The sequence below is a fragment of the Rhopalosiphum padi genome, chromosome 2, assembly GCF_020882245.1.
Source record: "Rhopalosiphum padi isolate XX-2018 chromosome 2, ASM2088224v1, whole genome shotgun sequence".
NCBI lineage: Eukaryota > Metazoa > Arthropoda > Insecta > Hemiptera > Aphididae > Rhopalosiphum > Rhopalosiphum padi.
Window position 1 is genome coordinate 18,139,205 of NC_083598.1, and position 19,327 is coordinate 18,158,531.

The window sequence follows — 19,327 nt, forward strand, 5'->3', positions numbered from 1 at the left end:
ATAATAGGTAGACATAGATTGTAGTTTATCAAATAAACTTCGGTCGGTATAGCATATATACATTCAAGTCTATATTAATATATTATTTAGTCGATAAACTTCATTTGTACGGCGTTTTTATAATTTAAATAAGCGGTTTTTGGAATATTCACTGCGTTCAATGATACAATTATTTACATTGCAATTAATTTCAATATTGTTCTCGTAAAGACTGATTATTAAAACGATATGGGTGATGGGAGAAAAAAAGAAGTTATTTAATCGCGTAGTATAACCAAATGGATTAAAATGCCAGGAAACGTGCCTTGAGATACCTAATGATATTGCTGTTCGGTCTGACCTTTTGGAAATACACTCGTTTGTGTATATAAAAAAAAAAAAAAAAAAAATGAAAACACATACCGACAATACGTCGGGCAGAATTCGTTCGTGTTATACCGCGTTGGCAAAATCTCAAAAAGAATAAAATAAAAGATCAACTTGCCGGACATGCCCCCGGGGATCGCGGCTTAATTGACGCGTGCGTACCTCCACCCACCCGGCTTATGCGTAAACCTGCCTACGTTTCACTCGCATCAGAAACGCATTTGTTAAATTAGCCGACCCTCGTATATACAGCCGGCCCGACATAATATCACAGTATTCCAACTCTTCGGGTACGTTTCGTTGTACAATATTAGCTGAAGCGAATGAACGAGAAAATGACAACGGAATGACGAGATCATAATATTATCGTTCATAATAATCGATTTACTGTAAACTCGGATTTATTCATATTTCTCGTACGAATCAAATCTGAGCGTGTGTAAAATGTATTTAAATAATATAATATTATGACTTTTTGATTAATACAGCAACGATAGTTGATCAAAAGATTATTATGTTTTAACACGTTACTAGCATGCCTAAGCTAAAATAGTAATCGTTCGTATTGTGCGCGGAGTCAAAAAAGTTTTAGAAACATTTAAGCTCTTAAAATGAGGAAATAATTTAGACACCACAGTGTACCACACTGCGTCTTAGTGAACACAAAGAGCTACTTGTTTGTTTGAATTAACTATGTAAAATCTTTCATGTTTCAGACTGAAATCAGTTGCAGCTTTATAAGCGTATTTTGTATAATAACACAAAACATGGAAATACGATAATAGAATATCGAAGATAATTAAATTAAAAACAAGAAAATAAAATAACTTTAAATAAATAATGAATTTGGCTCTTGTATTTGGTTAATATAAAATTAAATATGATTAAGATCACATTTTTTCTTTAAAATTTCTAATTACGAATACCTACATTTAATTCAATTAAATTTTTTTTGTATTTTGTTCATTACACGCAAATGTCAGGATTCAAACTATATATAAATAAAAATAGGCTAAATCGATTTATGATTAGGGTTAACGGAGTACAATAATAATACGATTTTAGTACGCTTTTAATTTCCGTCTTCCGGTAAACTGTTAAATATAGTTGGATTCGATTGCCAAGAATTAAAATTAATGTAATGGTGTTTTATTGTACGAGTATTGAATAGTAAGTACCTAATTCGTTTGTGTAATAAATTAAATAGCGTTGAACCAATTATCATGTGTAAAAATAACGATTGTCGATAACCGTATTAGTCTGAAAACAACTAATTTAAGATTAACAGATAATATTAAGAAAGTTAATAATATGAACTTTAACTATCGATCGGTTATTAAAATCTCAAACCCTACAAACATTTATTATGTTGATATTGTTAAGACTTTATTATTGATAACTTATTAGTATAATAACATCGTTATAACGACCAGAAAATAGTGTCAACAATAAAGGAGAGGGTTGACGTGAGTTTGAAATGTTGTAAGTATAGGTACATGTTTCATATCATCTCGAAGCCAACTTACCGTCGATCCGTTTTCTGATTCTGTACCCACAGGCGACGCCGTAACCTGGTCCCTGGTGGTCAACTGGTAGACGTTCATCATATGTGCTGATTGTGCGTGCACCATGAGATCCCAAGCGCTATCGAATGATTCTTTGCACTGGACGCACACCAAAGATATGCAGCCTTCGTTCAAGTTTCCGGGCCATTCTGCAAGACGAAAAAAACTTGAGAAATTCGTACAGAAAAATCATATAATAATATGGTATACGAATAGTAATTAATAAAATACTATTAAACAAATCGTTTAAAATATTATGTAAAAAATAATCGATAAGCATAGATTAGACTTTAGAGTACGAGTTTAAAAACCACCTTGTGAAAGTTCTCACTTTTATAATTAAAATGATCAATGTCTCGGGGAAAAGGGTGACCAGAAATAAAAGCACGGAAAATAAATTATTGGTTAATAATAAATAATATACGTATATTTATGCACAACTTATTATTGAATATATTTTTTTTTAAATGATGCACAATAAACAAGATAAATTTCTAAGGACATTTAATTAAGTAAAAATGAATTTACCTACTCAATATTTTGGTTATCAAACATATTTACAATGGATATAGACAAGTTAATTTAACAGTTAACTATAGTTGGTTAATTTTTTTGATAATTTCTCTCAAATTTATTGGTCAAAGAATCCACTATATCTCTAGTTAATATCATATTTGTACATAACAACTGTATACAACTATTTAATTAGTCACATATATTGTGTTATTCTATGTATACAATGATTTTGAATACAAGTAAATATATTATATTTTATATTTATTGATTTAATAATTAAGATAAAATAAATAAACAAATGATCATCTGAACTATTACATTGGGTTAATAAGGATATATTTTTAACAAAATATTTAATTATAATTAAAAAAAAAAAAATAATGTTGCAATAATTATACGCGTAAATTATAAAACTATTTCGTATTTTTTTTTTTGATATTAACTATAAAACTATTGGAGTTAAATAATATATTGATGTTCACTATTAAATTTATAATTAGACTATCTCAACGTAATATTTTTATTATACTGCTCTCTTTTCCATATTTAATTTTATAAAATAATTTTTAATATTAGATAAGCAAAAATAGTGATTAACAATAATAGGATAAAATATCAAATAGTAAATAAAAATTTTCTTGAATTTAATTTTTTCTCTCTAGGATTATATATACTTGTGATCTATACGTCTATATTCGTTGCTTCTACCATGCATCGAAGATATTATGATATTAAATATTATACTTATACCTATTATTAGTGAACGCTATAATTTTGGTCACGCTGTATGCCAATAATATCTTGAGACCACGCCACGTACTCAAATTAATGGGCGTGTAATGCATTTGGAAATTATATTTTATAATTCATTGAACTAAATTTATATGGATGTGACTCTTGTATCATATTAAATTTTTCTTAATTGAGGTCGCATAGGAATAATTCATTAAATGCTATTATTATCGACTATCGTTACTATAAACTCTTATACGCACACGCCATTAGTTAATTAATAATTAAGTATGTTATAAGCTAAGGTACTATAGAGTATAAGATCATGGTCGATCGGTTTACCGATCGAGTGGAAATAAATAAAATTGGCCAGGTTCCTATTATATTATGTACAGTGCGTGGTGTCCTGTCACTCGCATAGTTCAGACGATTTAATTGGTTTTCTTTTAAATCAAAATTATTATATAATATTATTATAGGTACTCGTATAATGTTTACTACCTACCGTTTTGACCGTAATAACACTATCGATTTTCTCAAATAGCGTTTTTAAATTATTTAACGCACATTTTTTTTTTTACATGAACATTATTAATATAATAATATTTAAGGACTATTCGTACATCTGTTAAGTGTCGGCACAAATTAATTTAAATCATTTTTAATTAATTTCGCATGACGATTACTCAGTTCGGCAAATGTTGCGATAACGACGACAGTGGACAACTTGATACATATTTTTTTAATTATAACAAAACATTAGTAGTTGATTTTAACTTTATAAGTTGTCATATAAATAATAATTTTGTTTATAGTCTTATATTTTTTAGTTATAGTAGGGCATTACGTATTTAGGTCAGGTCTGGGAATGGATGAACTTTTTTTAAGGTTGGTTCCGGGTGATTCATTGTGGAGTCATGACCCTGTAGCAGTGTAGCCTACTTGCTGCTATTGTATGCCGGAACAAGCAAATCTAAACTTGTATAACCACAAATACACCGAAATCGATATGCATTTATTATAATTTATAGTATTATGGATACTACGAAGTAATGAACATTAAGTGATGGTGTCATAATAGGGTTATAGCAGGTTACCGTTGTTAAAACTATTTATATTTCGAAAGTATTTTAAACAAATAATAAAAGAAATTACTGTTATTGTTGTTGAAATTGGGCTTGACCGAGTTGTTACACTTGCACGTGAACCTGAGCTTGCAGTATTCCTTCTTGTGATCCAACAAACCTTGCAGTTCGGTGAACATTTCGCGACAGTTACCACATATCAGTATGTCTGGATTGCCTGGAAAATGTCAATGGATTAGTAGAGCTCTGTATGGGTATTAATTATCACGTACATTTCGCAAGTTCGACTTGCTAACGTGATTTTGCGAGACTGTTTTAAATTAGTCAGTAATAATATATATAGTTAATTCGTATCGATTGCGCACTAAAACGTATAACTGAAAAAAAAATGTTATCGAAAATACAAAAATACGGGTGACTGGAATGAAATACGTACATGTACGTGTATTTAAAATATATTTTTATTATTATTATTTCATAACATTTTTCATTTCTAATTGTACTTGTTTTTGTATTTTTAGATTATTATTTTTAGTCTGGAGTATTTTATATTATTTTACAATGCTTAATTTTTGTTTAAAACAATTTTAGTACATTAAGGGATTGATAATTAAGTGTCCAAATTATATCTAATAGTTATTTAAGTTTCTGATAAATATTTTAATGAGTTTTTAGTATTTATTTATATACTATATCCAAATGTCTAAATTATACAATATACAAATGTATGTGGTAAATTTTCTATTTCTCTCCATCCTGATTTCCAACTCAATTGTTTCACCTTTTTTGCTATTTTTTTTATTCTTTACTAGAAACTCTGCTATTTTGTTTTTATTACTCTAATGATTTTTATTTATTTATCAAGATAAGGCAATGAGGGCCTTTATTTTATTTTTAACAAAATGTCTTTAAGGTAATTTTTTATGCTTTGTTTATATTTTACCATTGCTATAATTTATAAGTATTTGATTTCTATTGATGGAAAAAAAATAGTCGTATTCTAACTGTTAGTCTGTCCAATATTTTATCTGATAAATGAATAAATAACTCGATCATTGGGAGCCGGGATAAAATACAATTATTGTTATATTTGACCTCGTGGAAGATTTTGTGTCCTGTAATACGTACCAAGAGTCCAAGAATGCATGCATATTACAAGTGTTAACTCACTGTAGAGTTTGAGTTGGTCCGGCACGATGGCGTGATGCGACTGTTGCTGTAGCCCTTGTCCAGATAGAGGTTGACCACCACCGCAGCCCCCGTTCTGATTACGGCCACCTTTTGCCGAGAACTGATGGCTAACCTTTTGACGTTTCGAAGCCTTTGAGCCCCCGTTGTTACAGTTGTTGCCTGTCACAGTGGTTGGCGGCGATATCGTCGACGATGAGGCGGCATAATAACTATAACACGTGTAGTAATGCGCGGATAACCGCCGACACACAATATATTATTAGCAGGTGTGTTATGCCTACTTATTTATCATATATTTTATTGGTAGGTAAAGTTCACAAGACGAATGCCTAAATTGTATAGATATTTTTAATACCTAATTAGTTATGTCGGGACGATGTATTTTTTTCTCATTTAATTTTTAGTCAGTTACTTCCATTTCGACCAAATCGATTACCCCTCCGCCGTCGAGCCAATTATTGTGGGGCCCACGAACGCACAATGGGTTGTAATTCATCGGGTTTTCGATATTGCACTCGGATATCACGTCTGCTCTGTTTTCCGGATCATAACTCTTTGGCCCATTAAAAACAATCCTCCTCCGCACCACGCTAACGCTCAGAACGCGTTTATAACAGCGTATTGATTTAATTTCTCGTTTTATATTTTATACGTTTGTCGATTGAGCGAGCCTACGGGTATTATACATAAGACATCCGTAGTTTTCTTGCAGGTTTTCGAATTTAAATTTTTTTCGCGAAATCGGATACGCCTCTCTAGTCGTGACACGTTAAATGCCACAGCATTAAACACATGCACTCGACCGACGACAACACACCCTTTTCGAGAGGAAGGCGGGCGGACAAACACTGAACCGTAATCCCGTCTCGTCGACTTGACGCACAAATTTGCATTTGATGAAATATATATCATTTTATATACCTATGGCCCATCATAATAATATCCTAACTCGGCGGCTGCCACCACCAGCGATTTGATACGACACGTTAAGTGTGCATCGTCGGAGGATTTTCGAATGATTTTGTTGGCAAAACGTATATCGCAAATAAATTATGATAATTTATAAACGTATTGATATTATACGTTGTTGTAATATTGTATAAAGCAATTTTCGCGACGGGAAAATAAACATTGTTTTACTATTAGGTAAGTCACGTCGGTGGTGGTATGTGTGTTTTATTAAGGTTTCTATGGTCAAGCTGGTCCACGACCAAACACGAGAAATACTTAAGCTTTAAGTATTCTTTCTATTTAAAATAGAATATAACATATAAACAGTACATAAGATTTATTTTTTTTACAATAGGCGTATGTGCAGATAGTGTATGTTATCATAAATTAGTCGATAAAAAGAAGCTAAAACTTGAAATAGTGATATTTTTTTTGTTTGATATTACTTTGGGTTTAATTTGGATTTATGAGGTATTCGCACGGCTTATATTCTAATTAGTTTCCGGGACTATTATTTGAGTTAAGATCTATGATGAAGAGGTTTGTATGGTTAGCTAAGCGGGATTCGTATTTATAGATTGTAGATGAATGCAGTTTTGGATATGGTGCCTATTTGTAAATCAGAGTGTAGTGTCATTAGAAACGTAGGAATGTGTACGCCTGTCATCGGAGGGGGCGTAAGTGATTGGAATGCTTGAATTTTTTGTAAGTTTGATGGTTCAGCAGCACTCCACATTTGGATGTCGTAAAACTAAAAGGCATTAAAAATGTTTTGTATAGAATTTATTTAGTTTTAAGATAAATATTTGATTTTTTATTTAATAGAAAGTATGGCTAAATATATAAGACATAAGTATTAATATAATATAATTTATACAATATGTTTTTGAAGGGTTTCACAAAAAAAAAAAGATTGTTGTAGTCTCAAGAGTGTAATAGAAAGCAAAATTTGCAAATTATATGTTATTAAAACCTACCTATAAATTTTAATACGACTTTCAAAATTTTCACGACGGACCGGACCCACGAAACGTTTCGTACAAACCTTCATACGTTAAATGAAAATAATGAGCAAAACAATAATATTATAAATGTGAATATGTGCGCAGTGTGCATGTTATCATTAATGCACAACTCATGTCTTTACGAGGGCGCTACGTCATGATTTCAATGTAAACGCGATAAATTGCGTAGATGTACACGGTTTGACGACCCCGTAATAATCGCATAAACATGTTCGCATAATATTTCAAAAATTTCATACTTGTTCAGTCGTTTGCCATACATTCGACTATTACTCGTCGTTCGGCGTAGACACATAAAATGTATGTAGTGTACGTATAATAATATGGCACGCGCATTACGGTGGACCCCTTTAGATATCGTACAACATAATATATAACCATCCAAAATTTTCAATAAATTCTTATACGGTTCATTACCACCCCGCGCCTTTTTGGCTACAACCAAATTCCTCCAGAAATTCCATTCCTATCTCGCGCTTTGTTCACATATGTGTAATATATATATATATATTATAACTTATGTGATATAATAATATATTGTCTGGAAATTAAAGTGGAGCTATCGAGCTGATATAATATGTTTTATTATACATACTTTTTTTTTCACTACAATATTATATAATATGTCATGTACGTTGTACATATACATTTTTCAATAGATAGACAAAAGTCTGTATATTTTAGATACGATCTTGTCCATTTCACATATGTATATACACATATTACATACAACGCAGTGTGGTTGTTTTATCAGGAAATGCTCATTTTTTCAAAAAAAAGTATTATATTTTTTGGAAAATATTTATTTTAATTAGCTTATAAGTTATTCCTAAACAACGTTATTGAAAATAAATTAATATTTTTTAAGTTATCGTTTCATAAAATTTTTTAATTAATTTCATACTTAACAGAAACAAAATATTTTCAAATACTTTTCAAGTTAAGTTTACTGTTAAAAAAATCGTATACATATATTTTTAAATATACAAATTTAGTGTACGAAGGATATGTCCACGATTCACACCGAAACTACTCAATCGATTTTGATGATAAATTATGATCAACGTATATGATTTGGTCTCTATATCACATGATAGGATAGTTTTTACCCCGATTAATGACCTCAATATTATCTCTTTATTATGTTTAGGGCTGTGCGGTTATTTTTAACGAATCATAAAAAATCGTTTATCGATTGAAAAAATACAACGCACGCTGGGCGGTACAGTTATGTACAGTTAATATGTCGTAAATATCATCTATACACAAAATCAATATAGTTATTGATCCTCACGCTAAATGTTATCATTATAGGTAAACAAATTTAACACGGATCAATTTTTTACGGCCAACAAAGTGCACAGGGTTTAGCTAGTATTATATATATATACATATAATATTCGCAAAATACTTATTATAGTTATTTTCTTAATCTATATTTATAATATTATATATGTTTTTATTATTTTGATTTGGAATAAGTAAGAGTAAATTATTGTAATGAAAAAAATCATTTATTTATTTGTATCACGCCGATTATGTATGTTATTTAATTATTTTTGATAACGGCAACCGTTATTATAAACTATCCGTACTTATTTCAAGCAATTTAATTTAAAAGTTTCAATAAAAAGATATATTTTCATAATTTATCTGTGCGTTTTTAGAATATAATTTAGATTAAGTGATGGGTGCGGCATAAAACGGACAATTGATTCATACATCGTTAAAAATGTGTGTGAATTAAACTATTTTTTGATTAAAAAACAAATACCACAATAAAGCTAAGTCACGAGAAATCAAAAAAAACCACTAGTTGTCCACTCTGTATACACAACTACGCAAGAGCAACTATTTAAGTATTATGCACGATGCACCACTGTGTATATTATATTTTGTATTATGATCGTTCGTTATTAAAATTCATTTTTCCGCTTTACCTATCGACGCATAATATACGTGGCCGCTCCTCGATCCACACAGGCTTTTGAACAAAACCTATTATCGTCTTGTACATGCACCGATGCAGCGTGTAGTCGTTAATAATTACGAAAGTTACACGAGTTTTAGAGAGTAAATTTACTGACGAATTTGAAACGGTCCGTGGCTTCTGCAGTATCAGGGGTGGTGGCGCCGGCGGAAGAAGACAAGTACACACACACACACACACACCTACACACGCCTGTACAGTACAAATACCTATATGTATAGTAACATATACTCATGTGTACATACCGCACGTAGTGTGTCCGTGGGTGTGAGGCTGCAAGGGGCGCGGTAGGTACGCTAACGAACGTCGTTTATCTGGCTCGACAGTCCGTAACTAATGTAACATAATAGCTAGCCGGGACGGTGGATTGGTAAGGGATGTGGAGGGGGTGAAATTTTGCCATAATGTAGTCGCGACCGCTATACCATTGTCGTCGAATCCGCCATATCCCTCCCACCTGCTTCCGCTTGTTTCCGAGTTAAACTTTTATCGCACAAGTTTTGCTGTCGACGCCGCCACCGTTGCCGCCACTGATCGGGCGCAAACTACACTCACGACCACATACACGCGTAGAGTTGATGTGAAAAGTGACGTGTGAATATATTATACATATTGTAGTAACCACCTATGACTATGATTCAAAAAAAAACGCATAAAAAAACTTTTATTGATAGCGAAAATGTAATTAATATGATAGTATGAAAAGATAGGTATTTATAAAATATTAATATATATAATGTATAATAATAGTACCTACATCAAATGTTAAAACTAACACAATTGAGGCCCATTTTATAATGTTCAGGTGTTTTTACAGATACTGTCAGATACAGATATTTTTTTTTACGTGTGATACGACATTACGAGTTTCCACTCAAATTTCTTAATCACAAACATTCCTTACAAGTTACAATAAGAAACTACATAATACAAGTAATAAGCCAACTTAAAGGATGAAACCAAGAACACCAATAAACATATAAAATAATGTTTTTCCAATAGATTTATTTTATAAAATATTTTAATAATTCTAAAGAGGCACTTTTAAGTTAAATAAAAATAAAATAATATTACAACTTAATAATTATAATATAATCTAATTTTAATTTAAATTTTTAAATTGAATAATATTATAAAAATCTTTCTTGTAAATTAATTTTAATCTTTATTGGTTTTATTTTTAAATAACATTTGGTTAGGAATTATAATATAATATATCGAAGCCTTAAATTGAAAATTAAAGAAACACATTTAGGTACCTTAGTGATTTTACGTTTAATGCTTTAAATATTTTAAGACGGTAAACGAAATTACCAATTAGTTACGATGGCATATATTGCTAAAATGTATTCACACCGAGTAAGACACGAAACTTCGTTTAAAGAAATGTCTAGACTAATTAATGGTTTATAGGATGACTGTTATATATTTAGCACAGAAAAAACATGTTTCGGGCTCTAAAACTCACTAACCAATCTTGTTCCAAGTTAAATGCCAATAAGAAATCCTATAATTTTCAAACACTTCAAAATCCCTGTTCGAAAATCGGTATACACTATATTTCCATCAGTATAAATAAGACTAATAATCAATTATTTTGGAACATAAATTTTATGCGTAAATAGTTGTTACTATATACAATTTTTAATTCGATCGTGTTTACGTGATTAGATAATATTGCACTCAAACTTTAAAATTATTGTAAGTGTCTACCTTACCGATTATTTAAATATTGCCTATTTATATATTTAACTAACACAATATTATATTTTATTGAATTATTTTACATTGTGACGTATTGGTACACTACACTATAGCTAATTTGATTATTTAATACGTTGAACTTAGGTTTAATAAACTTGAAATTGTTTTTTTTTTTTTAATTACTTGTTTAGACAAGTTTACGATAAAAATAAAACTGTTTGATATAAATTTATGTTTAGTTTATAGTATAAAACTTATTTTTTCAAACATACTAAAAATTGAATTCGATTATTGTTGAAAATCATGACCGGATGGGACACTATCCCTTTTTCAATCGTCAGTATTAATGATATTTTAATTTGATAATAACATTTCTATCACCTAAATACGTGCAAAAAATGTTATAAATAATATATAGATACCTCAAATTTTAAAAATTAAAAAAAATAATAACCTTCAAAATTGTTTTCAGTAACATATCATTAAATTGTTGTTAAAAAATCTAAAAATACACTCGTAGGTAGTAAATTTTATCAATTATACTTTCTAATACATTCTATGATATCGCATACGTGCATTGTCATTTAAAAAAAAATACAGTTAAGGCGTGTGTACTCGTGTTGTTGTAAACTGTTTAATACAAAGTTGAAGTTATTCAATATTAGAAACAGTTATTTTTAATAAGTGCAAATAAATAGACATACTTTTCGATCTCGTTTTAAACTAATAAACTAAAACATAAAGGATTAGCATAATATTATATGATTTGCATTCTTCAGATAAAATATTCTTTGTGTATAACTATAAGGTATGCATATAATATATTTTATTTATATTTATAATTTTGAGAAGCAAATACATTTTTATAGACGTATATCACTTAACGTTTGACGGCTCCACTACCGCGTTGAAGTTGTGTGTGTACGGGCCAAAACAAAAAAAAATAAAAATAAAAAATGAAAAACGACACCTTTTTCCGAAACCACCCTCGTTGATCGAAGCGTATCAGCTTCGATCCATTAGGGTCGTAGTGGTACAAAGGCGAACGTCTTGAATTCAATTAGGTTTAAATAATGTCTCGTCAGCACTCCAAACGGAAAAGAGCGTTTTCGGATTGTCTGTTTTGAATAATAGATTTTTATTATTTATTTAGTTATTTTTTATTTCTTCTGTTGCGCCTCGAAATAGCTGTGTTCTCGTGCACCGCATAATTCACTCTTTGCGTCCTCGCCATTACCGCCACAACGGTTTTTCACGTGAGAAATGCTGATGAAAATTCAACGTATACAGTTTCGTTCACCTTTTGCATATTTACAGACTCCTACGTTCGTTTCACACTCTTAACGACCGCATTGTTCTTAGATCGCCTTCCCTTTCTCTCTGCATCCTCTCTCGTCCACAGGTCGCGCTGCATATTTCTGTGGTATACCGCTCTCTCGTCATCCGTTCGTCATTGAAACTAGGAAGTTTCGAATTGAAAACATTTTCGAAATATTACGATATTACGTCTAAAACGAATTAAAAACACCGCACGGCGTACTGGGCTGTCGTCGCTTTGTTCACGTTCAAGACACCGCAAAATCGAATTCCTAGTCTAATTGCAGACGAATATCTATTAATACGGATCCACATCGCTCGCCAACCGCGACTTTTGCCGTAACCGTAGCGTATAATAATACCACGCGGTTAGAATAATGTCGTAGATGCATACCCTCGTCGTCATCCATCATCGAACGAAAGAGAGAAACTCATAAATATTCAAAAGTTTTTCTTGGTCGACTTTTATGCTGACAGCCGTACCGACCCCATCTCTACATACAAACGTATATATATATATAATATAATATATACACATACATAATATACATTATTAAACATCACGGTACGAGTTGTAGTAATATGTACACACTGCACTTGTGTGACAGCAATCAAACGACTTATTGCCAATTTTTCATCTCAACATTAGGTACCTAAAGTATTTGTTATTATTATTTTTATATTTTTTTTTCTCTGCGTTTCGTCGATAAACAAACTTGCAGAAGTATGCTTTATCATCAAAATTGACGTTTATATCATTACACTGATATAAAAATAGTAATATTGTAGTAATAATACTAATATTGCGTTTAGCATATTGCGGTGAACCGTTATAGACATTAAAATATATTTTTATTTATACTAAAAGTGCAACACATCTTTGAAAAATCTTAAAACGAGGACAAAATGTTTTTTTTTTATCATTTATGTAAGAATGAAAATTCTCGCAAAATATTTATTATTATTATGACTCTCGGTGTCCACCTTCGATGTTATTATAATGAAATTATTTTTTATTGCATACAATTTTAGATTTCAATTTATGATCTTCATTATGAGACGAAAATCTTTTCATTCTCCTGAATGGCAAACGAGTCTCGTCAAAAATTGATTTTCTTCATGCGACAAGACGTAATATGAGAGGAAAAAAGTTGGTTGTGCAAGAATTATTATTATTTTCGGCATGATAAAAAGTTGCCTCCGGAGTATTTTAAACGGGTTTTCGAAAAAAACGACCCCTAACAGAGTTACTATTTAAATTCACTGAAACTTATATTCGGTTTCTCACTTTATTATTTTTATTTTTACTTAAACTTCAATTTTATATCATCATCTGAGCCGTAGTTTTGGTACGGGAAAGCTGACACGACGAGGTAATCGATTTCTTTCAAACAGCTATACACACTGAAGTTATAATTTAGTTTTTTTTTTTAAATATAATATAAAAATATATATCCTACCTGTTGTAATAATATTCCCTGAAACAAAAAAAAAACAATAACGTAAAAACAAAATAAATACAATCAGTTTATGAACAATATATATTATACTAAAGGTTTATGGGTGTATTATAATGTTGTGTAAAATATAATAATATACAATATATATAATGTTAATAACATGAAAAACATGTTTGAATTACATTACATATAATATAGGAGCTAGACGTTATTAAACATGATGGGAGATGATACATTTTAAACAATAGCTCTACACTCGAGGGAATAATCGTAATCGCAGTAAATTAAGCAGCGTGAAAAGATAGTCCATCGGGGATTAAGTATCTACACCAAGTGCCTACCCTAGCCTGTAATAATACGCGCTTACAGTTGATACAATATCCGTATAGTTCGTGAAGTATTGAACATTTTAACGTACACGTATTAGACATAATATACTCGTATTTTAATACGAGAGAGAAGTATCATATGTTCGACCACCGCGGCATTGTATGAAAAATAACAGAATATAATATCGACTAACATCGATTTTAATGGATACTCAATACCTCACTATATAATATAAAATATACAATGCGGTTGGAAAAACAGAAAGTAATAGACATAATTGGAGGACTGATTATTATTCACACATTTAAGATTTATACATTTATAAAATATTATGTAATAATTATGGAATAGTTCCTGTTTTAATTATTAGATATCTGTACGTCACAGTTTGCCGGTTTTTGATTTATATATAATACAACGTGTAATGCTATAATATTATGTACATTGTACATAGCTTATGCGTATTAATTGATGAATTATATTATAAGCATATAATTTTGTTGTTAAAATTTCTCAGTGTCAATTCAAAGTTATCGCTTTATGACGAGATGTCATATGACTTATCGTTAGTTCACTTTTCTTTATCACGAAGCTGCCAGCTTCAAGAGAGTCGGTCTTAGTTTTGGGTTTTTTTTTTATATATAAAAATTGAACGCGGTGACAGTATTAGAGCGTAAGCTTCGGGGTTTTCCATTAAAAAAAAAAATATTTATTGTCTTGTGAATTCCCGGTTTTCTACGAGCTACCCGGCACGTCTTACCACAACGTATTGTGCGAAACGTGTACGTGACTAGCCCCTAAAAGTGTGTATGAAGACCGTGGCAATGAAAATATTGCATGTTGTACCGACACGCTTCGGGTCTGAAATTGAAAAGTGGGTGCAACGTAATACATTTGTCAAACCATATTTAAGACACTTCTTCCTACCCACCCCCAACACTTTTGTTATTTCGGTTCACGCGCTAATGCTCAAAATTCTGTTTACTGGATCGCAGTACAAAAAACGAAATCGAATATTTTATGGACGATACAGCTGTAGATGTCGACATCCCGGGTCGTATTATTATTGTTGTTGTTGTTGTTAGAAACGCCACGGTATGTTTGACGATACTCTTTGCCTAAGCATGTTTGCGTTAATTATCTACAATGCGGCGATGGTCGAGTGGTACGACAATAATGCATTATGTGTTGTAGGTATATAAGGCCGGGCGTTGCGGGCACAAAAAGCATCGTTTCTGAAGACGACTAAGACACGAGTCGAGTGTCGAAGTCGTAAGTATGGGCGCTAGTGATGTTTGAACGGGTAAAACCACCTGTGCGTGACTCCAAAAACCCTTGCCCCTATATCCTTTCCACGCGGTTTTACTTCTCTCCCAACCACCGACTCCTTGCACTCACGAGTTATTATATTATAGGGTCTCGACGGTATATTTTCCGTATTTACTGTACGTATATAGGCACGCAGCCGTGGCTGTGCAAGGTGCGAGGTGTCTCGGTTTCGGTGTTGTCGTCGTAGCGGCAAGTTTTGTCAACAAGAAAGGATAGACCTGCTTAAGGCAGATAAGGCGTCAAAATATTCCTCAACGTTTTAATGAACACAACCCTTCGTTTTGAATGGTTGGGGGGGGGGTTGGTGACTGTGTATGTACACATCTGGTATCGCCATCACCGTGGAGCCGTGGGGGGCTGTAATAGAAATTAACGAGTGTCGTTTATCGTTTCAAAGGTGTGTATATATTGTATATAATATATATATATATATATAATATTATCTACCTACGGTACGAGCGGTAATTTTTTTTTTATTACTATTATAAATTTCTTTGTCGTATTTTATAAAAATAACTCGAAAGTCGAGACATTTTTTTCATCGATATCCCATTTTTCCTTTGGCACGAAAAAATTATGTTGTCGGAAACCTTATGCGAAAAACGTGAAAATAATCTATATAGGAACATAATTATAATAAAGGGAATATGGCGTTTTAAACGCTTATACCTGTATCGCTATATGAAATGCATAGAGTCGCAATAAAAGCAAACGCGTAATTCAAACGATATAATTGATGGGAGCAATCGATTCGACGGTGAACGTGGCAAGAATAAATTATGAGTAAAGGGAAATGGTTTTTAAAATTGTATATGAGTTTGAAATGAAACTAGGGCATGGTAAAGGCTATGCAGTAGATAAAAGAGTATTAAGGAAATATGCGAGTGTGGAATAATATATATAAAATATTCAAAGGCGGAAAAATATATATTTATGTGAATTGCTGGATAATGAAATTTCTTTGTTACGAAAAAAAACAATGGAATATTAAAATAGTCTGTGAAAATTAAAGGAAACGTATATTGTCTTAACTATGATGAAATGATGACTAAGAGAATCAGCATAATTGATGATAATATACATAATATCAATATAAATAGAAAACGGTAAGAATGTAACATTTTGAACGATATAAACGTTTGCAAAACTTGTGTTTGATGAGTACACATACATTTTGCTAAATACTTTAAATATGTTATTGTCACGCTATATCACACTAATAATACATAGTAATTATTCTTTTTATTTCAGAATGCTATGAAAATATATAACGAGGAAAAAAATATCTTACATCGTCCATTATTGTAGACCGTTGATAATTTAATAGTAGCTAGAATGTTAATAGTGTGGTTATATTCGGTACAAATGTTAAAAGGTCTCTTTCGAATCTGATTTCGGTTAATGTTTAAAACTAATAAAGGACTTGTACAACATTTGAAGCAAAAATTATACGTATTAAATATAGGTCTGTGTATTCTCTATTTGGCGAAATTACAATAGACGTAAAAGTAACGGTTCGTCAGTGTTCAGCGTTCATTCCAATATTTGTATTTTAGCGGTAACACGAAATACATTATGAACACATTAAATTAATATAATATCGGTTATAGAAAAGTATGAATAGTATGATACGCCGAGGACCATTGTGCAATCGTCAAAATATTTATACATTTTTGTCAATTAAAATAAATATGAAATAGTAATAACTGTACAATTTTTGGTTTAAATAAATAAATAATATTAATGTATTTATAAAAACATATAAGTTGGTACTATACATTATTAATCAAATAGTTTCTATGATAAGTGAACGTTAGATTTGTCACATGTGTGTGTAGACGTTTATCATGGTTTTAAATTATTTATTATTATTATTTTAGAATAATGTATTATGACATTGTATTTTAACTTTAATTTGTATTATCGATTATGACTTTTAAATTATTTTTATAAATGTATTACTCATATTATTTCATATTTCAATTATTTCATTATTTTATTAATGAAACTATGAATTATTTTAATTTCTGTGATAAATATTATGGATAATATAAATGCAATTTTGTGTTAAATATTAATAAATATTTATTCACTTAATATATCCATTGAAATATCAATATATATATATATATATATATATATATATTAATTTACTATGGATCTTTAACATTTTAATATCAAAAATTAACACAAATAACACGAGAGCAAATATACTTAAACACATTTATATTCTTAAATTAAACGTATTAAATTTTTAAAATTTCAATAAATAATGTCAAAAAATTGATCATATTTATATTTATAATATTAATGATTCAGATAAACGAAACAAATATTTACATAACTCTATATATTATACTATAAAAGTAAATATAATATGTAAATTGTAAATGTATAATTTATTTATAACACATATGATTAGGAAATATTTTAAATTATTTTAATCGACAATGTATTAATATGTAATCTTATTAACTGGAAATTACAAAATCTATGTTTATATTACAGAACTAAAAAAAAGGTTGTGAACGGGTATAAAGTTATAAGTTTAACAGATCATCAAATGATGGTTAATATAATAATTATATATGTATTAAAAATAGAGATGTCGTGAATTCGTGTTTATATTACAGTTTTAAAAAAAAAATATTATCATACACTGTATTTAGTTATTCAATCAAAAACAATCGATGGATTTTTCGGCTCATTTATTCGAAATATTTTAATAATGCGTTTCTTCTATAGTCTGTATAGATAGTTTATTAATGTGTTTGGCTTACCATCGCACAAATGACCTTTTAACGACAACTGTTAATTTTGACGAGCAAGTTTCAAATGAGCTTATAAGAGTTCCTAAAATAGATTTCAAAATAATAATAATAAAAACAACATTTTACACGGTTTCTGCGTGCTTTCAGCAGTTGTCTGTATTGCTTATTAATTTATTATATATAGTTAGTACCTACGCATTTGTTAATAATTTCTACCTACATTATTCTAGTAATCGCATAATTTAAATTTAAGTCCTACACCGCCGCATACTGGCTATAAAATATAATATTCCAGAAAATTCTCACTTGGAATAAAATTCAGTTATCCACCTCGGTTTCCGTAGTCAGTGGTGCTTTTTTTTTTTTTTTTTTAGAGTTCCAGTCTTTCAGACTAGAACAAAAAAAAGAAGGACGATGAATGAATTAAAAATCCCACGGCACATGGTCTCGTGGGAAATCACAGTTGCCCTCAAAAAACCTGATTTTTTTATTTCATTTTGGAGGTTGGTTTTATCTTTGCTACATTATTTACCTATGGAATTCTGCTTTGCTAAAAACGCAATATACCCACACAATACCCGCGTAGTAATTACCCCATGTAACGACACCAAACCCTCTTTATTTTATTTTATTTTTTTTAATACAATTGGACTTTATCTGAAATTGAATACACTGTAGAGCCATCAACGAATGAACGGGGTTTTTTCACTAGAAGTTATCTGACCGCCAAATTATATAAGAGTATCTTTTTCGGGTACAAAAAAAGCCATGTTTTTATTTTTATTTTTCAGTGTTGTGACGCCACGACGCGATTATTATTTTGTAATATTTTAAGAAAGGGTCTAGAAAAAGGTATTTGCAACAATAACATTCACTGTTGATAAAGTAATAAAATTGAACAATGCCAAAAACATATAACAATAACGACACTATACACCGAAATTATATGTTATGAATTCTATAGTAATAGTAACATTTCTAAATACCTAACCTTA

At 30.4% G+C, this 19,327-nt stretch overlaps 1 protein-coding gene across 2 annotated transcripts in view; it reads right to left on the reverse strand.

Moving 5' to 3' along the window:
* The window catches only part of LOC132921914 (heterogeneous nuclear ribonucleoprotein C-like 3), a 119,826-nt gene that overhangs the window by 10,162 nt on the left and 90,337 nt on the right, over nt 1-19,327 (reverse strand). For both annotated transcript variants that reach the window (XM_060985156.1, XM_060985155.1), the window contains 4 exons: nt 13,903-13,920; nt 5,435-5,664; nt 4,335-4,481; nt 1,893-2,080 (listed from right to left, as the gene is read on the reverse strand). In XM_060985156.1, the coding sequence (XP_060841139.1) occupies nt 1,893-2,080; nt 4,335-4,481; nt 5,435-5,664; nt 13,903-13,920 (583 nt within the window). The remainder of the gene's footprint in view (nt 1-1,892; nt 2,081-4,334; nt 4,482-5,434; nt 5,665-13,902; nt 13,921-19,327) is intronic.